Source organism: Rhinolophus ferrumequinum, chromosome 20 (genome assembly GCF_004115265.2).
Source record: "Rhinolophus ferrumequinum isolate MPI-CBG mRhiFer1 chromosome 20, mRhiFer1_v1.p, whole genome shotgun sequence".
Classification (NCBI taxonomy): Eukaryota; Metazoa; Chordata; class Mammalia; order Chiroptera; family Rhinolophidae; genus Rhinolophus; species Rhinolophus ferrumequinum.
The window spans coordinates 43363137-43384973 of NC_046303.1; the positions used below are offsets into that span (position 1 = coordinate 43363137).

At 36.1% G+C, this 21837-nt stretch overlaps 1 protein-coding gene across 1 annotated transcript in view; it reads left to right on the forward strand.

Moving 5' to 3' along the window:
• The window catches only part of SEMA3C (semaphorin 3C), a 184608-nt gene that overhangs the window by 68819 nt on the left and 93952 nt on the right, over nucleotides 1-21837 (forward strand). Inside the window, exons 3-4 of the mRNA XM_033088922.1 lie at nucleotides 16982-17142; nucleotides 18241-18303. Of these exons, the coding sequence (XP_032944813.1) occupies nucleotides 16982-17142; nucleotides 18241-18303 (224 nt within the window). The remainder of the gene's footprint in view (nucleotides 1-16981; nucleotides 17143-18240; nucleotides 18304-21837) is intronic.

Below are 21837 nucleotides of genomic sequence, written 5' to 3' on the forward strand. Positions count from 1 at the left end.
TGTTTAGTTTTAAGAGAGAGATTCCAAAGTTAGGAAAAGACAGAATTCCTTGATCTAGATTCTAAAACAAAAGTATCATAAGTAGACCCATCACAGATTAAAAAATGAAAATATGGGCTAAAGATGACTACATTCCATAAAATACATAGGCTGCATAAATTATATGCAAGAAAGAAATACTGAATTAAAACTAGATAAGGGGAAGAATGATGAGAAAAAATGTTGGATTTGAAGAAAATTTTGGACTTGGATGATTTGGCCCAGGTTTTCCAAATACACTTAACAGAGGAATAGAGAGAGTAAAAGTCCTTTGAAGAATAAAATCGTCAAAAACTATCAAAAGAATCGGACTAAGAAGGTGTTTTAAAGTTACTTAAAGAAGGCTATCTTTTTTTTTTCCACGAGAAGAAATACTATTTGGCAGTGCCCCGTGGCCAGACCTTGAGTGCTAGTCTATGTCCAAACTATGGAAATGTGAAGATACTAAAGTTATCATCTAATGAATAATCCTTTTTAATTGCTTAATGTAATACACTAGTGTGTACTCAATAGGCAAGGGGATTATTTATGATTACACTCTTTATAGGCGGAGGATTTTTATCAAGAGAATACATGACTTTCCTAATATCAAAAATAAGAGCTTCAAGTTCAGTTCCAAGACTAAAGAGGGGTCATAGTTCTAGCCTAAATCCAAAAGAAAATGTTCTTGAAACAGCTTTTTGGTTATTTACCCCCGTATAGTAGTTATTTGTGTTAATTTTTATTCTGAGTATTTTTAATCAGAGCAAACTAGAAATATGCAAATTGAAATTTAGTTAAGTACATACGCGTAACCATTGTTCAGAAATCATGTAACTACTTCATAGACACTAGGATCAGTTGCATGTGTAGCAATGGAAATAATACCAGGACAGAAGAAGGCATATTAGAGATGAAATTTGGAAGAATTTAATTTATGTTGGGGTACGGGTTAAGGGAAGTTGTATAAAAGTTTAAAGTTGGAAAAGATCAGTACTAGAAAGGATTCTATTCATTATTTAGTTCAACCCTTTTATTTACAGATGTGAAAATTGAGGCTAAGAGATGAGAGGCCCAAGAGTTAAAAGCTGGTAATAAGAACAAGATTCTTGCTGTATATGTTTCCTACTGACTCTGTATGCTTTCCACAATGCCATAGCACCTCCCGTGCCACTGCCTCAGTAAACCCTGCAAAGATTGCTCAGAATTGGAAGCCTTTTTGACTAATTACATTGTTGACTCATTGTTTGTCTTAAATGTTTCACAAGCAAACGAGAATGCCAAGTGAAGTTTGGGGAAAGGAAAAAAAAAAAAAAAACAGGCTCTTTTGAACAGGTAGAGTCTTTTATTCTCTCTAAAGTATTCTGGAAGTTTCTAAAATAAATAATGCATTTTTTCAGAAGTGCCTAGACTTTGTGGGACAAATGAGTCTGGCTGGGTCTACTGTGTTTCCCCGAAAATAAGACCTAGCCAGACCATCAGCTCGAATACGTCTTTTGGAGCACATTATATAAGACATTTATGACATGGGTTCATGGTCTGTCCCCTCAGCAAATAGGGAGGGATACTGGAATGAACTCTAGAATATCAGTGACATCCTGAAGTTGCATAAACTTTCCATGACTATGATCATATATGAATTTTTTGAGAAAAAGAAAGCTATAATGTTTGCTAGATTCTTCCAGTGCCCCATAGCTTCTAACAAGCACAGAACTATCAGTTTAGGAAACAGGAAGTCACCGAATAGATTAAAAATGGGACAGAAGTGCTGTGTGTAAAAGACATGGTCGTGCTTAGCTATTGGGTGGTAGTTAACTCAGGTTGAAGCATGAAACTGATTTGAAAATTTCACTGCACTTGTAGGGCAGAGTCAGTCTTTGTATGTCTAGTTCCCAGCACACAGACTGCCCCACAGCGCATGTTTTCCCAACACTTAATAAGTGTTTGAACAAAGGATAAGACTCAAGGTATGAAGAGTCGTTATCTATGTCATGAAAGTGCCCAGTCAGAGATGACATGACAAGTCTCTAGAATTAAAGAGTGATAATTTGGATGAAGAAGAAATTACAGATTTCAGCGACAGTTTAGAGGTAAATCAGCAAGACTCAACAACTGATTGATTGGCTGTGAAGTAGGAACTGACACTGATTTCCTGTTTTATAGGTTCAAAGATGTATGCCGGTGGCATGCTGTGCCTCTCTTTAAAAGCTGTTATCTGATAACTGCCTTGTAGTACAATACCACGCACATCCTATATTTCCCCTTGAAGAATGTAGGTTTATAGAAGACATGTTTTGTTTTTGTTTTTTTAATTTTTATGGTATTCTCAGCAGCAGTTGGATTTGTGATGTCCAGCTAAGAGGTACTCGGGAAATACATGTTTTAAAAGATCCAAAGATGACACAGAGGGTGTAGTCAAATTTCTAGTATCTTCAGGAAGGATTACCTTTTGCCTCCCATTTTCAAACTTCATGAGAGTTTTTGTTTTGCAATAGTTTTCAATTTTTGTGAGGGGACAATGGGAATCCAGGGACCTCCATAGACTGGGAATAAAAAGCAGAGGGGGATGGCTGCACTTTGTAGACAGTGAAGGGGGAGCGACAGGGTTTGGGAGCGCCTTTTGGAGACTCAACAAGAGCAGTTTCTCATTGACCTATTTTACATTTTGAGTTTCTATATTCATTTGGAAAGTTCTGTTCCTCAAACACGTAGGGAATGAAACTCTGATAAAGAGAAATATGTTTTCACAAAATAAATATAAAGCTTTGGAGGACTACTTTCATGGTGTCTATGTTATATATGTTGAATATCACTCAACAGTGAACTAAATTAGCGCATTGCGTGCATTTCCTCAGAAACACATGGTCCACTGATAATTGGGTAGCATTCAAAGGGTGGTTCCACTGATAATTGGGTAGTATTCAAAGGGTGGTGTATAAAGATGGTGTGGTGTGTTGAAAAGGACAGTGATTCTAGAGCTAAAAAAAAACTACTTTCAGTTGTCTCCCATTTGTCATTTTATAATCGTATAACCTTGAGAAAGATACCTGACCTCTCTGAGGAATATTACCATTATTCCTTGAAAATAGGAATAATGATAACAGCTAATATGTTCTGAGCAATATAATATGACTGTAACTGCTCTAAATGCTTTAATTTATTAACTTGGTTTATCCTAACAACACACCCATGAGATAGATGACATTCTCCCCATTTTCCAGATTAGTAAACCAAGGCTCCAGATTTAAGTAACACTGCTAGAGAACACAAGTGGCAAGTAGGGTATATTTACCCCAGCACTCTGGCGCCACGGCCCCGCACTGTGAACCACTACAGACCTTAATGAAGGTAGATGATCAGTTTTGTAAAATTTAGAAAGAATATTGGACAAACTTTTGATTCAACATCATTAATAATATTAACATGATGATCAGTCAGATAGGCTTTGGCAGGGAGAACTGTTGAATCTCTGTATAATTTATAACACTGAGTTTTTTTTAAAGGAAAAGTTACTTTTGAATCTCAAATAACTGATTGATCATGAATTTTTAGATCCTATTTGAGTATAAATTAAGGATCACCTGTACCAAAAATTGGGCAGAAAGCTTTTCTACGCAAGTGTTATAGTTGTGTCTAGGGTTTATGCCCTTGTTTCCATCTCATACATTTTTGAGACTCTTTCCAAATTCTTTGTGGAAAGAGAATAGGGCAAACATATAAATTATCTTTTATCTTCACAAAACTGTGTACAGAAAAACAAGTTCATCTTTTGTAGGATCTTGAAATTTTAGTCAGACGGTTTCAAATAAAAATCATTGTCAACATTAACACATTAATGGATATATTCCAAAAACCATTCTACTAGTCACATATCGGTATTAATTCTGCTCCCAAACAGCATATGATTTAAAATAAATTTGAACCTTAAAACCAGAAATAATGTTAAGGCCTTAACGGTAGTAAAATAGGGCCATTACATAGAGAATGACATGGGACCAGCCCCTTTCGATAAGGGATTGCCTCCTGGACTAGGTATCAGTAGGGATCCGCATCATGAGAAGAAGGCAACCTGGGTTAATCTCCTAGGCACCCGCCCGGGTACCACAGCAAGTGTGGTGTATTCAACAAACAGGTCTGAGAAGCCCGTTTGAGTAAGTGTTTCTGAAAGGAAGTACGCTTATTCTTAAGAATTTTTATATTTAATAAGGAATTCACATATTTCTTATGTGTGTGACAATTTTAAAACCACTGCTGTATACTCAGGAAAACATGAAGGAGACCAAGCCCTTCAGCTGACAGTGTTCTCACATCCATGCAGGGCTGGGGAGCATGGACTTCGGGTCACACTGACTTACATTCAAAATGTAGAAAAGTTACCCAAGATTCATTTGCAGTTTTCTCCTATTTTTAAAGCAGAAAACAATAGGATCTAGTTCCTAGGATTGTTGTGGAGATAAAATGAAACAGTGTGAACTTTTCTTAGTAAATGGATATTTTTATATTCTCAGTAACAATTAGGCAGTATAAGTGGTAAATTCAGAGAAGCCGACCTGATAAAGATGAAGAAAGGTTGTATTGATAAAGATGAAGAAAGGTTGTATTTTAAAAAGTTATTTACTATTGTGTTTGAATTCAAAAATTATTGTTTCCCAGCATGTTGAAATGTAACTATTTTTACTGGTACACAGATTGCACTTCAGTACAAATTAGATATTGACTCAGCAGACTTGATTTAGCAGGATTAGCTCAGAAGACAACTGCAGAGTCATGCCCTGAAGCTATTACAGTGCACAGATATCCTGTTTAAAATTGAAGCTCTCGTCTAGGCTGGAGACTAACAGTTCTGAGTGATAGTTTCTTGCTCCAGGTGCTTACTCTTATTTTCTCTTTAATTAGCATAATTGTCCCATGAGATAGGTATGATTATTTTCATCATTTGGGCGGGGGCACTAATAATTTAAGTCACTTGCCTAAAGCCACATAGCTAGTCAGATGTGTTGCCCAGATTGGAGCATAGATCTCTGTCTTCAAACACCAGACTGTAATCCAGAAAAATTCATTAGGTTAAAAAAACAAGAACAAGTTTCATTTTAATTATCTGTCTGTTTTAGGTTAAAATTATGTTGGGACTTGAATTAATTTTCCGTTTGGATATTAAAAGACAATCTTGATTATTTTTTCATTTATGATTAAGAGTAATAAAACTTACAAAGTTTTAACATTAAGGAAGTGCAACTTGCATGTCTCTTGATGAAGAGAAACCAAAGGCAATTGCCTAACTAGAAACCTGTTTATCCACTCTTCTGGTTTTAGGGCATAAGGTGGCTTGTTTGATTTAATCTTGCTAAGTGACTTGAATTGTGTAATGTGAAATCCCTCCATAACACCATCCCAACTATCTACACTTGTCGTTTTGCCTAATAAAATATGTTTTGCTTTTTGAGATGCAGGGATAAAAGTGGCTATAAATCAGAGGAATGAAACTTCCCTCCATGTTAGAAAGGCGACCGGGAGCTGTTAATCCGTCAAACTTTGGTTTCTAATAGCTTGTCACTTCCTTTTTTAAGTGTGCCTTATTCCACCAAAAGATTTTACTTTCACCCTGAACATTAAAGAGACAGTCATGGCTAATGTTTTCGTCATGGAGGCAACAGTAATCTGTAAAATAAATAAACTTTGAGTTCATATTCTGCTATTCTTGATGTGCATGCAGGAATGACAAATACGATGTTTCCAGGGCAAAAGCAGAAAAGTGAAGAAATGCTGATCTTCTATTATGAAAGACTGGGTGATGCTGCAGCCACTCCATCTCAAAATGCCAGCACGTGAAATTTGGAAACAAATGGTTTCCCAACCTAGGATGAAGAAAAGAGAAATGTCTTGCATATATTATGCAGTGAAATCTATTGTATATATGATTAGTCTTGGGCTTTTCAAAGCTGCAGGAAACATAGTCCTATCCTTTGTGCTTCTCTTGAAAAGAATCAAAGGGTAGCTCTATTACTATGTAGAGGCACACTCCCAATAACTCTGTTCAAATCTCCTCTCCAGCAGCTGAGCACTGCAGAGTCACTGACCTTGTATTTTAGACAGTGTCAGGGGAGAGAGATACAAGAAAAAAGGAGAAAAGCGAGCTTCTGCATTGAATGACTCAAGAATGTGTTTAAAGTGAAATGAACATGTCTCCACTGCCCTCTACATTTCCCCAAACTTGTTTCTTTGTTTTGAAGCCAAATGCAATAACTAGGCTAAACAGTGAGTCATGTTGAATTAAATAATGTTTAGATAAAATAGCTGTCTCTTTAGGAAAACATCTCTGTATTTTTTTGTTCATAAAATCTGGTTCTTTAGATTTGGGATTTTATGGTACATGCTTTATTATATTGTTCCTGTGTGCAACTGAAAATGGGTTTAAGACTCTATCAAGCAAAAGTTGAGTTCAAGAATTTTGGTTGGTGGGGAGAGTTGGGTTGTTACATTCCAAATAGTCTGTCTTATGGAAATTTGTGGGTGGTCTTCCATCATTCTGAAAGAATCCAGTGATCAAAAAATTTTGGCCAATATATAGCTGTTTTCCAGTTAGTGATAACTGGTATTTCTTTTCTTGCCTAGTTCAACATTTTGTTAGGTACAGTGCAGCCAGACTCCTGTGTGAGAATATATTCAAATCATAAAGGCCTGTAGAGAAAGTTTGCACTATCTGAATCTTGATTAAAGAGTAATTATAATTCTTTAAACTGAGAGAACATTGAATTAGCCGTGAATATAATCAGACTCTCATTTCTAATTGAACACATTATGAAGGAAAATGTTATCAAGTTGAATTTTTCCCAAGACTTTCGCCTATGTGCATTTATCTCTGTGGAGACATCTTATAGTTTAGTTATATGAATATTTGTGTTCTATTTTAGTCACTTAATATTGTATCATAAAATAATCTCACTCTTGTGAACTCTTCATTAGCAGGATTAGCTTTCTAACAAATTTGTATGTGACCACATCTTGTACTTTCTCAGAATTTTTTCATTGGCACCTCAAGTGACGTTGGAATATTCAGCCACTTTGGTTTGATATATAGACAAGGAATTTGCATCTTTGAATGTTGCTTGTGTGATATTCAAGAAGTTAGCATTTTTGCAGGTTGTTTGGCTCCTTGCTCCTACTTATTAATAGAAAAGACCACCCAGATCCTCTTCTTTATCAACTCCAAAACTAATCATCCATGAATCTCCCACATCAGGGTCTCTGCACAAGTTCTTTCCACTCCCAGGAAAATGCTCATATTTATCCTGCACGTCAGAGCTTGTGTGACACTTGCCCACAGAAGCTTTTTCTGACCCGTGATGTAAAGCATCTGACCTTGCCTTAAACATTTATCCTGTCTTTCATCGTACTTTGTACATTTATTACTGGGATTATTAGTTTAATAGCTAGAGTGGTTCAACCAGTATTCGCTGGATAAAGAAATAAGGTTGAGCACTTCTTCTATTTAAGATTTCCCTGTTATTTCCAGGAAGACTTATTCTTCCTTCTTCAAAGTCTCCTTAATTGCCTGAGCCATCTTCTTGTACTGCAATTGTTTGTGCACCTCCATTCTAGAATCTTCACTTTGAGGTGGGAGAACGAGAATTTTCATCTTTTTACCTGACTTACATACTATCTATTGAATGTTTGAATAAATATATACCTCATAGAATATTTTAATTTTGTGTAGAGCCTGCCGTACTATATGAAATGTAAGCTTTGTCATAGAGAACTGTGGCATTAAGGGTCAGAGAACTTTATGGGGGAGACATGAGACTGTGCTCAGCACATGGAATCTTCTAGTACTCTCGGCTGTAATCAGATATGCTCAGTAGAAGTTCCCACTGGAAGCTACAATGTATCCAAAGGAAACTATTGAAAACATGGAAAGCCAACAAATTGTATAAATTGTGCAATAGGTAACTGTTAACTCTGTAAAAATCTTTCCATGTGATGGTTCAGTGTTGTTGCTTTAGCGATCACAGTGGGGGAGTGGGTGTATGGTGCTCTGTGCCATGGGATTTGGCTGGCAAGATACGCCCTGTCAGCTCTTCACCCCTGCCTACTGCTCGTATGTTGGTCTGAGGTACCATCTCTCTGTCTTTACATTTCTGTGTCTCACCATCCATGGACTTTCAGTGTTGATATTTTAAAATATTTCCTCCTAACTTATTTTCTATGAAGAATTTTTAACAACTGCTTTCATTTAGCCTGAGAAAATGTTTTCCATATCTTTAAATCTCTACATAAACAATTGGCATGACAGCATAATATTGTTATTTAGAAGTACACTAATGTACACCATTCTCCAGTTCCAATTGTTATTATAACCCTCTATTTATTTATTTATTTACTTATTTATTTGACGTTCTCTTGTTACATTTCTGCTTTGGTTTTGCTGACCACCTGGGATTAGTATTCTCACCTTGGATCCACTGTTGTTTAATACTTTGCCCAAAGCAGCTTTTCCAGATGTGTCAAGAGCTCTAGAAAAGAGGTGTCAGATGAAGGGTTTTCTTCCTCTACAAGTTTATCTCATTTGTTTACATCTCAAGTGGACACTCTGAAACTGAGGCCTGCTTGGCAGTAGAAAGCTCTCCATACTGTCCTCTACAGCTTAGCAGTGTGTTCAGATTTGGTTCTACTTTCCAGAAGTTACTTTCTTCCAGTTCAGAGATGCTCAAGACCTCTTAGCTATTCCATAATTGCATATTCTGCATAGAGATAGAATCCAGCCACCACTTCCCATACAAGGAGCCAAAGATTGTCACCTAACATCATAGAAATCTGCTTTCATGTCACCCAAGTGAGTTTAGAGAAGGGAATTCAGAATTTATAATTCTCCAGTTTATTTAACTATACAGCACAAATAGAATATGCTTTACGTATGGGGAAAGTCTTGGGTTTTGGTTAAGCTTCATTTTTTTCAGAAAAGACACACTTGTGATCATGCTTCTAAAATAAGTTGTTAAATAAACTATTTCTTCCTATAGATTTATAGTGATATGAAGGATTATATTAGCTTTAGGGATATTCTGTATCAGTAGATGACACTTGTAAAGTGTGAAAAAGATATTGTTTTCATGGACATTTTTATTGTTGCAGGGAACATTAGAGATCATTCTGGTTAATAAATAATCTCATTCTTCCTTTTGTAGATATAAGACTTAGGTGGGGGATCCCCAGTCTGCTAATTCAAAAACTGTCCCCCAATTCACCTTATCTGTTAATAGTAATAAATTATTATGAACACCCCAATTTTTGGAATTTGATAGCATTTTTTCTCATCTTGTTGGTTCATGCTCATAATTTTTAACCCTATATGCTCATAACTTTTAACCAAGTATAAAAGATCATAAAATTCAATATAGCAAAAACAAGGTAGACTATGAATGAACAAAGAACTTTGTCTCATATTCCGATATAGCTCAGCTACAGAACTTGACAGAAGACAGAATGGCTCTTGGCAAGTCATACAGTGTAGTCCCCATCCCCAAATCTATGGCATTTTAGACCATGTCAAATGATCTTCCACTTCCAGACAGCCTTTAAGAGAAAACCACAAAGGGAAATGGGGTAAATATCAGCACACCTGAGACCTGACCCTATCTAGACGATCAAGGAAGTCTTTATGAAGAGTTTAAATTATATTGAAGCTACTGCTTGAGTTATGAGTAGGAGTTAGAAAAAAATCTGGAAGAATCCTGTCAGCAGGAGGAAGAACGTATACAAAGGCCCTGAGGCAGAAAGGAGGAAGGCAAGTCTGAAGATGTGAAAAGATCAGAAGGGCAAGAACACAAAGAAAATAGACAAATACAGCCATGATGGTTGAGATTTTCGAGTGAGGTAATCTCAAACAAGATCACGGCAGGACTTAAAGGCCATGTGAAGAAGTTTGGATTTTGTTCTAAAAGTAATTGAAAACCCAAGACAAGATGAGGGAGTTTAAAAGTACAGTGACTGTATAATTTAACATTCAAACCATGAATCTTTTGAGTGCAAAGGAAGCACTATGTGCTGAGAAAACAGCCACAGACTGGATTGCCTGGGACAAACCAGGATGAGAATCATCCTCCCCAAATGCTCCTATATACAGGCTAATTTTCTGTCTTATGGAACGCCCGAGTGATACATTCTGTATTTGCTGTTGCACTTGACTGGCCAGGCTCACTGAACAGAAGTGTTCTCCTTATTCCTTCTTTCGTCCTTTTGGCATTTTGCTCCCACTCAGCTAATCATGCCCATCCATCCAAAAACAGAAAAGTGGAGCCTTTTACCTTCTATACGAGACTCTGCCTGACTCTTCACTCTCACATCCATGTAGCCTGTCTCACATTTGCTATGACGATTTAGGGAGAAGAGCATCTCTGAGACTTTTATCATTCTCAGGTTGTCAGAGCATAGTCTCCCCATTCCCCACCTCGCTCCCCAAGCTGACAGAAAATTTTAGAGGCTGAGGCGCTTTTTATGCTGCATTTAATACTACACAGACTCATGTGCAGGGGAAAGAACATGATAGAAACCCCAACATGTAGGTGTTGAAATGGTCTGTCTGATTTGAAAAACAAGAGGGTATCCGATTGCGTTCACAGATTAAGCACCCCACCCTGCTTTGAATCATGGCTTTAGACTCTTCTACTCTTCACTTTATGACCTTGCTTAGTTTGCTAGAATTAGCTGAATTTTAGTGTCTTTCTGTGTGGAACAGGAATAATGTCAAGGCCTAATGCAAAGGCTTAGAATGCAAATTAAAGGAAATAATTTTTTAAAGACCTAGAAAAGTCACTCCTACTGGTAAACCCACAAACCGTAGTTATTTGCAACTCTTATTTTTGAGCAAGTGTGGTTTTTTTTTAACAACATGCTTTCTGGTCTCTCTCTGCCTTAGGAATTAGGAGCTGTTACAGTCTGCCTGAAGTTTTACTGCTTTTGTCTTTATCTGCCTGTTTGTCCTGAAAGGACAGGTGAAGTTCAGTTTCTAATCCAGTTTCAAAATAGCCTCAGGGAGAGGTTGGGTCACTTAATCCCATTCTACTTAATTCTTCTGAGATAAGAAATTTAGGGGAGGGAATTATTCTGTGGGTAGCAATATCTCTGAAATAAAAGATAGCCGAAGGATTTAGTACTTTGAAATCTAGATGTCCATTCTGCCTGAGGGAGAGTAGAGGTTTAGGGTGAGAATTTCAGGTGGGCCAGCCAAACGGAATACAGTTGTGGGGCATATAATGATGGATGTTTCAGTCAAAGACCACATAAACCCCAGCATTCCCCTAAGATTATAATGGATTATCAGCAAAAAGTTTGTGATGTTTATCTATTAATAAAGACATAAATTAATAGCACATCAAGAACTTTAAATATAATTAATGGATAACCATTGCATATGCTTCTAATAGAGATCCCTTGGAGTTGGTTTTCAATCAAGTCATCTTTTGTTTATTTTTGAAATCTCTAAAAGGCCAAAGATAACTTAGAATTCTGTGTAAATGGGTCCCCCTTCTCACAGTTTAACAAATATACATTATTCATAAAAAGGACCCTAGACTCTCTGCCCTTCTCCACCAAAGTCACATTTCTAGCACATGAATGAGTTCTTACTGACTTGAGTTCACATTTCAGATGTGAAGATCATTGACTGGGTTAACAGAGAACAAAGGTTAGTACTTACTGTGGTTCAGGATAGAGTGTTATTCACAGAAAGAATGCATTATTGTATATTAAGGGATGCTGTAATGCTACAGCCGTGTGTTAACTATATTCAGGTGGACCCAGAAACTTACTTTGCTAGGGTTTATATTTTGGGGGAATGTATTTTCTTCCAGCCTTGGTTACATTCTCAAGGCTCACAGTAATTTCTATTACAAAGAAAAGTCCTTGTCAGTACATGAATTTCAGGTAAGCATATTGTGCTGCAAATTTTCCCTCAGAGAACCCTGACATGGAAAGCATTACAGTAATTTTCCGTCATAGAATACTACAATAATGTAGATTTCAGGATAGAAGCATACAGGGTTTTTCTTTTTGTTTGTTTGTTTTTTATTTTGTTTTGTTTTTCAATACTGTTTCCCAGGAGATTTTCCCAGGGATTTACACTGCCCTTTATGGGTCCAGTGTATTTTCTGATTCCACATACTCTCAGCCAAAGTTCCTTCTCAATCAGCCGAGTATGTCCTGAGAAATAACACAACTAGTTGTACCTCCAGTGCTGTAAAAAAGGATGACATCATTATTAAGATTTAAAGAACTGTAGGTCAGTGCCACTCTTTCACTTGCTTAGATGACAAACCAGTAATTGTAATTTCCTTCTCTCTGTAGCCACGTCATTAAATCAGTCATTTTTCCCTGCGGCCAAATCATTGAATCATTCACTTCACTGACTTAAGTTGGACCTACATTAAACCAAAATAATGGATTCTTCAGTGATTCTTTTTATAGATAAAAATCCTCGTTCTTTGAACTCATCTCTATATTCTAAAAAAAAAAAAAAAAAAGTTTGTTATTTTTGTGTGTGTGTGTGTTTCCCAGGCCCCAAAGTTCAATTATGGCTAACTAACAGCACTTTAACAAAATAGCCTTGGTTTCTAGGCTTCTAACAGGGGCACTTCTAAAGTAAATCTTCCTTGGTTAACAGCTGTCAACTGTCAATGAGTTAAAGGTAATTAAATTTGAACATAGCTTTATGGCTCAGAAAAATAGATAAAATCCTTGGACCAGAAAGGTCTTAAGTTAATGCAGTTATTACTCCCTCTGGTATTTGAATTAATGCAAGAAATTGATTATTTTCTAATGAAACAGGTAAAGAGGAGAACTGGCATCGTTTGTTACAAGTAGAATTCAGTTGAGGCTATTTTCCCAGCTGAGATCACACTCTTGGTTTTGTTTTATTACAAATTAGGAAGAGATGGGAAAAGAAAACAAAACAAAACAAAACAGCATTTTGAAAAAAATACCCAAACTAAACAAACCATGGTGAGAACGTAGTAGTCAGCGGCTGTGAACATTCCAAAGATGTATCAGTTAGTAAGGATTTCAACAACAGGAAATGAAAGCCTCAGTGCAAGGTGCCTAAAAACATGCAAGGATGTTTGAAAATATTATATAACATAAGTAATCTAGTTATCGAGCCCGTTCCTGGGTTAGTTCAGAGGTTAAAGGATTTCTTAAGGAACTTGGTTTTTTTGTTTTGTAAATTTCTGCTTGCCATTCTTAGCTAGTAATCTTCTTGGTAGCTGCAGCTGCTACAAGTATCCTATGTTCACATACCACTGTCCAGAGGCAGGAAGAGAAATCACTTCTGTTTTTGAGCCAGTTTTTAAGACCCAAGAAACCTCTTGCAATACCCCTGCAGGAAGCTCCCCTTTAAATCTCATTGACCAGAACTTGCAGCATTTAAACCACTCACTGGCTGGGGGTAGGACCAGTATGGTTATAGATCAGCACTGCCAACAGGAGAGAAAGGAAAATGTCTTTTAGACAAAGGGTCAACGGTGTCTCCACTGAAAAGAGCATACACTGATCCTTGTGTTAATATAAGCAATTTATACATGAGGAAATCAAAACTGGGAGAAGTGAGGTAGCTATCTTAAAATTGCGTGTTCAGTAAGTGATGAGGCTGGGATTTCAACTCAGAATTGCGTGACTCCAATTCTGTGATCGCTCCACAATATCACACTGTTGCCTCTACACCAGGATTCGCTCTCAGTTTCAATTACAGAGCTACCGTCTTTGGCTCTAACAATGAATTCATCCCTTTGCTTTGCTTTCCCTTCAGATTTACTCTTCCTCGAAGCTCTCTGCTTGTGCTGAGAGCTTCACACAATTCCTAAGAAGAATTGGAAATCTCTACTGGCAGATTTGATATTTCTAATGGCAAACTGGTTACCTAAATTTACATGTTCGTGAGACCTGTCTGTTTTTATTTGAATTTAATCTACCAACACTCAAGTAATCTCTCCCCCAAAGAAGTTTTGAATCCCCCCAAAGTAGTAAAGGCACGTTCATTTCTCCTGTTCTTAGTTTACAATTTTGGGGAGGGGAGCATTTATATCTCCCTTTTACCCCAAGTCTAACTTTATATAAAGTCATTCCAAATCATTTATTTTAAGCACTCCTCACATCAACTCTTCCCTTTCATTTCTAGCATATCAGGTCTTTATAGACATCATATCTGGAACGACATCTCTTAGTTTTCTAGTCTCACATACTCCAAAATGATCATGCACACTCAAAAAATTACTTTCCTTAAAAATGATTTTATGTTACTCATCTGCTCAAATAATTTGAGTAGATTATTCTACATGTGAAAAAAATGAAATATTGAATATATTAATAAATATAAATCAAGAAATGTAGTGCTCTGTATTTTCTCCCCGTGGAAGGAATTGCTCTACTTATTTTGCTGGCTGAAGCTGAATGTCTTCTCTCACGTCCTAACAACAGGTAACCCATGTAAACCCATGACACTACAGGACAGGCACCCTTTGAGCACTTGATGTGCATTAACAATGAAACCTCACAACACCCCTACTATGTAGGTACTGTTATTATTCTGACTTTACAGATGAAAACGCTGGAGTACAGAGCCATAAAGACATGTGCCAAGTACATAAAGAAATGAAATGGCAGAGCCAGGATTCAGATTCCAGTGGTTAGTGCCAGAGGCCATGAACTCAGTCACGCTTTATGTTTTTCGTCTGGAGAGTTATTTATTGAAGAGGTATTTGCTGAACATCTATTCTGCACCTTACGCTATACCCTACTCTTGATGTGTTTTACAGCAAAATTACACAACCATGAATCTGCACCATAGGATAAAAGTAAGCTGTATAAATACCCTGGATTTTAGTCAAAATCAAGGCAGCCTGTGTCTTCTCCAACCTTTGCATGACATTTGTTGGAGTCTTTCTTCTCTCTTATGTTCTGAGCATTTGGATTTTCTTTTCTATGTCAGCAGTAACCTCTGGTCTAGCAGGAGCTGACCTTTTTCCCGATGAAATTCACTACACTTTCTTGCTCTCCTCCTGAAGGAAGCTGTTCCAGTTCCTAGGCCTGTGACACAACCACTGCCAACCGCACTGCCTGTCTGTGATGCCTTGTGGGTCTCAGTGCTTGGTTTGCACACTGTGCAGTGCTCAGCATCTCAGATCCCCCACTTTCCAAAGATTTGTCCTGTAGTGCCTTGTTTAAATAATCTTTCAGTGTATTTTGTTCTTGTACCCTCTCATGATTGACTGCTCGAGATTCTTCTGAAATAGTTTTTCTAATTTCTTAATAGTTTTTTTCACATAAAAATACTATTTTTTTTTTAATGTACTTTACTGTCAGATGGAAAGAATATTAGAGCTTATCTTTTAAGGTCATCTGTTAGTAATTTTAGGGATCTTGCTCCTTAAATTAAAAAAAAAAAAGAAAAAAACTAGGAAAATACTTGTATGTATTTTATTTAATTCATATGTTCTTATAACAGGATTCAAACTTGATAATATTAATACTAATAGTAATAATTATTAGACTTTATTGAATACTTCCTCTGCCACTCATTTTAAATATTTGCATGTGTTAAATCAATTAATTTCCGCGGGAACTCTTGGTAGAAGACACCATTATTGTAGCGTTTTACAAATGAGGAAATTAAGGCACAGAAAGACTAAGTAACTTGTTCAATGTCACAGGAAGTGAGACGCCATAGCCTAGCTTCGTAATCTCAGTGCTACTCCCATGGCTTTTTCAGATTATTGGCTAGATATGTAAGTCCTTGAAAAATGTTATGGCAGACATTCTAAACTGATGTTCCCAGAAAACAGGTTAGATGTGTGACTTCTCTCTATCTTCACAGGTAAAATATGGCCCAAGTGCTCACAGAATGTAGTTCATGGCGTCCTATAAGAATTGTTACAATTTCCAATTTTGGTTTAAGTCACACCACAGCCCTTTCAGAATTTCTAGAAATGTATTTGTTATTCAATGACTGAAAATTTAGAAATAGTTCATCATTGAAACAGAAATCCCTGAAAGCAGACACTTTTGTAGAATTTATCATTCTATTAAGATCATAATTAAAAGAATAAAGAATGAATGGAAAAGTCTTAAATTGTGCAAAAGAGCACTTTGACATTAAAGAAAATTGAATCTGCTACAGTTGTTATTGATTTTTTAAAAATTTTATTGTTGTGGTGAATTCATTGTCTTCAATGTTGAACTATACAGGCACATTTAATATAAAAGAAGGCAAATGACCATGAGTCACTGATCATTGAGATACTGAAATCGAAAAATTCAGGACATCTGAAAATTCATATTTTTCCTTTTGAGATATATATATATATATATATATATATACACATAAGCATTCTGTCATTTAAACAACATTGCCTTCTGAATGAGGTGTAACGGGAAAAAATAAGCTTCTTTTAAACTAATGTATAGAAAAATATGTTACGCTTGTTAGAATTATGTTGAGGAAGTAAGGTAAATCTTTAGGAAATAATCATGAAACAATGTATTGTGTTCAACAATAAAACATTAAGAGAGGCTAGGAAGATATTAACACTGTCATTGTTTGTCGGTTGGTTGGGGTTCTTTTGTTGTTGTCTAGTCTGCTCCCTTACTATATTTTTTTGGTTGATCTGTTTTAACTAGTTTTGAGCTGATAACAACAACCAGGAATAAAACTGAGTTGAGATTCCTACAAAATGTGAATAATTTTATGATCAAATCGTATCATCATAAACTTTAACATTGCATTCATTGATTTATGTTTTACTTCAGCATAGAGGCAATAAATAAACATTTCTTTGGAGACAACCCCTTTAAAATTAATTTAGGAGGAAAAGGTGTCTTTACTTTTTTGGTAAATATTTCTATAAGGTAATTTTCATTAAAATAATAGAATCATAGAACCAAGGTGCTTTGTTTTCACTTGTGTTGTTCCCTGTTTTAGAGCTTCGAGAAACCAAGACTTCTGAACACTTCAGCCTGTCCCACCACCCTTTAGACTACCGGATATTATTAATGGATGAAGATCAGGACCGGATCTATGTGGGCAGCAAAGATCACATTCTTTCCTTGAATATTAACAATATAAGTCAAGAACCTTTGAGTGTAAGTTTATTACTTTCACAAGGGCAGTGTTGATCCCCATGTGTCCTTTTTTCTTTAAAAACTTCAAATACAATGAAAATATTTTGTATTTCGTTAGAACAATAGAGAATACAGGCCACACGTTAATAACTAATTGGAAGTTAGTACTTATTTCAAGGACCGAAAATATAATCAATTCAATTCTCCTTGTCTGATTTCATAGTTTTTAACAATCTAAAACCTGAAGCTAAATGACAAAGTATTTCCTGTGTATACAGATATAGAAAGAAAAAGAGAAAAGCATGGAGTGTAGCATTAAAAAATGGTCAGATTAAAGGAAGAGCTACCTCGTCATCTGTGTGGAATCCAAGAATGCCTTAAAAGAAGCCACATTATTAAATGCCTGTTCTATGATCAAGTGTGGCCTGTATTTATCATTCTGCTTAACAACAAGGAAATAAATTGAGCTTCACTGGCGTAAAGAAATAAAAGTAGATTAATTATAAATTTATTGCAGCAAGGAGATTTCTGAACTTATTATTTTAACAATCGGCAATGTACAAGTAAAAAGTATAATCCCTGCCAGACCTGACCCAAGGCTATAATGACTTGGGATGCTAATACAGTTTCAGAGAGCGACTCTCTTATATTTTTATCCAAGTTATTTTAGCTGTTGACATACCTAGGGGCCCATTTTAAGGAACTCTACCAGCCCGAATGTGTGGTTTACCAAAAATAATATTAAACTGAGATGGCACTATAAATGTAAATTCATTGTGATATAAGCAGTGGGGAAAAGTGGACTATAGATCAAAAAGAAGGAAATATATGTTACATTGTACACATTAATGGCATTATGTTCATATTATACCATTAGTAAATGGGCACATAATATTGAAAGGCTGTTGTTGAAAGCAAAATTAATAGAAGGAATAAAAACATAACTTTTAGAATAAAATAAGAAAATATTAAGTTCGTAAAATGAAAGAAGAAAGCATTTTGAAATATGAACATAGACATACCTTACAGAAATCTGTTAGCATAAAGTAAATGAAGAGCATTGAGCTGTCATATATACAAGTGAGATTTATACAATCTTTATTTTCCTTTTCTGAGCAGGTTTTCTGGCCAGCATCTACAATCAAGGTCGAAGAGTGCAAAATGGCTGGCAAAGATCCCACAGTGAGTGCTTTAAAAAAAAAAAAAGCCAAGAAAAAAACCCCATAACTTAAATATTTGGTCTTTGAATCCATGTACCTTGAGTGCAGCCAGGAGTGAGACAACGGGTGTTGGTGTTTTAAATCCTCTGCTGGACACATGTAAAAAAATGTAAATGCAAAGCGATTGGAACTCTTAAACACTGTAATTTAGGAATCCCTGACTGGGTAAAAATTTCCTGCTTTGCTTTCATTATTGCACCCTGACACTTTTCATGATGGATTTCAGTAATAACCCTTGTTCCAAGTGGATCCAACCTGTGGAATTCTCAGCAGGCTGCTGAAATAATGATAATGCAACTATCTGGATCAAGTCCCAGATACCATGTGGGCTTTCTCGAAGAAAGATTCTCAGCAAAAGGGTTGTGGTTAGCCAGCACATTCCAGAAGCATAAATCACCAGTGATGACTGGTATCTTTATTAATTAAAATTAACCAAAAAGCCGAGGAACAAAAGCCGAGGCAGATAATAAATATCAACAAATTTTCAGTGTGCAACACTTGCACAAATCATGTTCCTTTAGGTAGGAGTCCATATAGAGTCAAGGAATAACTATGTATTGATTCCTATAAACATCTTGCTGAAACTGACAGACTTCTTGAATATTATAAGAGATATATATGGAGCAGATCTTTAATGCACGCAAACATTTGATGTTTATAATGAACCATATATGTCATTTCACCTTCTTATCTCAAATCATGAAAAATAGCACAATGGATCCAAGTATCAAAATCACCGAATCTTATACAAATGACTTGGTAAAAAAGTTTCTTCATTCATCTATTCATTCTTTCAATCATTCATTTAACACATATCGACTGATCGTCTATTAATGTATCTAGCATAGTATTAATTTTGTGCCAAAATAGACATATTTGGCTCTCATCAACTTTATTATCTTGTTGGAGTTGTCAACATTAATCAAATAAGCATGGAAATACATGATAATGCAGTTATGAGATTGAAATATGGTGAATGGGTAGCAAAGTTAGTAAGTGTATACACACACACACACACACACACACACAATTAGATGATAACAAATAATAGCTTTGACTTAGTGTCAAAACTTTTGACTAAACCCATCATTATAAGTGTACAGGTAAGAAATGCTGATTTCAGGGACAAGGCTGTGCCCTGAGTTGGTGACATTTCGGAGATTCATCAGGTTGGTTCAAACAAGGAAAAGACTAATCCTTATGGAGAGAGGAATCGTGGAAACTTATTTTCATTGCCTCTTAACTGTCTCAGGTAGAAGATTCTGAAAAGGTCAATTTCAAGCCTGGGCCCCAGAAGACCCCGGAGTGTAGAATGTCTAGGTCTCAATGGAGGGTGTTCTTGGCAAGAGGTCTCACCAGGAGTGACTCGGCTCTGAGTCTCACCTGTTCAGTTTCACACTACACTTTATAAGAAGAATTTTAAAGTGGACGGAAGGAGCTTGTAGGAGCACATTCGGTACCCACAGGATTTTCTGGACCACAATCTAGAGGAAAAAAATGGAGAAAAATGTGGAAGAAACATTCAAAAGCATACATTACAGTTGCCTCCTGGGGAACCAACAGTAGAATGAAGTATAATGTTGTAGAGTACTTTTTTTTGTGTGTGTGTGTCCCGTGAAGCTATTATTTCCTTAATTATGCATGAATTAAACTATTTTCTTTCACTCTCTAATGTGTATATTTTTCGAACTGATTTGTATCCAATCATGCCTTGCTTTTTGCCACAATGATATCCTGTGGCTATAATTATAGGATTTAATTGTCCTTTGTTCAAAAAGATTTTTATTTTCCATTCATATAAACTACCACAGGCAAATTATGTAGGATTTGGATTCCTTTTCACATTCTCATTCCAAAAATTGCTGTTGATTTTCTGAAGAATCTCAGCCAACTCATTTGAGTTCTTTCTTCCTTTGGCAAAATAGAAATGCTCTGTCAATTGCATTCTTATAAATAAAAAGTCATTAGATGAAATCTTCAGTACATGCTTATGTTATCCCATAGTTTCACCATGCTGTAATATCATTCATAGATATCTTTAAATTCTGCTTCACAGCCTATTAGTACACACAACGTGAATAACCGGTGGAGGATTCTGCTCCAGTACAGCCAACATCGTTGGGTCCTGGGGAATAATAATCAAACTAACGCTTTCAAATACATGTTCTGTCTACGTGAGAGAAGAGAATGTTTGACAAATCCATCTCATTTCACGCATGTCCTTTAATCAGACTACAGGAAAAAGGCCAGTGGTAGAAAAATGAAGCTAAATAAACCTAGTTCTACAGAACTAGGTTCTACAGAACAACATATTTTCATTACACTTTTCAATGAAATCACATATTAAAAAAATCCAACTCTTTTGGCATAAATATCTTAAATATCTAATTACTTCATATTTTATATAATTACTTCATATTCCCACATTTAAGAAAAAAATGTGGGAACTGAATATTTTAATTGGCACAGATCAGTTATTGTGAAGAAACCAGAGATGAATAAGATAGAGTTACTACCGTTAAAAGTCTTTATAATATACTAGAGATTCTGAGACATATATGCAATAATTATCAAATAACCATAACCAACATTTAATGGAATGGGCAAAACACTGTTCTAAGTGCCTTATTTTAATCCTCATAACAATGCTACAAGACGGATATTATTTAAAAAAATGAAAGTGAATCACTAAGACAGTGAGGAACTCACTCAAAGCTGCACTGCTAGCAAGTGGGGGCCACTGTCTGACAGGCACATATGGCTCTAGATCCTGCACCCTTAGCAGATAAAACATGCTGCCTCACTAGGAAGAATATGGTAAATGCTCAGGAAACACATGAAATGCAAAGAAAAAAACACATTGTAGCTGGGATGCTTAGGAAAGACTTGATAGAGGTGGTGGCAACTATGTGGTCTTGTGCTAACCTTTCCCCTTGTTTTATTTTAAAGATACTGTTACCCTTTCCGTCTTGCAGCCTTTGCTACATGCTACGTGTAATTCTCTTGTTGTTTAATTATCTTCCTATATTTTTAGCCTGCGAATCATCTACTCATTCTTTAAAGAGAGTGCAGAGGTCACTTCTCTGGAGAGGCTTTTCTCCCCACCTGGGACTGAGCTGGCTTTCCTCTGTGTGTGTGCACCTGAAACACTCTAGCACTTACTTCACCACATTTTTTAGCTGTAACTCTCTCCTCATGATTGGAAATACTTTGTAGTAAGTGTCAGTATCCCCAGGGCCCACGTCTGTATCTAGCTACTTCATAAAATTTAAACAAGATCTGGAAAAAAAAAAAAAAATGGAGATGGAAGCAAGCAAGCATGAGAATCTGTTCCAAGTGATTTGTCAGATGTTGATGGATCCACACAGTGGATGATGAATTTATTAATGCCCTTAGATTAATAATGTTTGTTGTAAATTTGTTATGCGCCTATTTTATGCACATTATTTATGCACATTTTGGTTAAATGAAAAAATTTTGCTTTTTAAGTGTTATA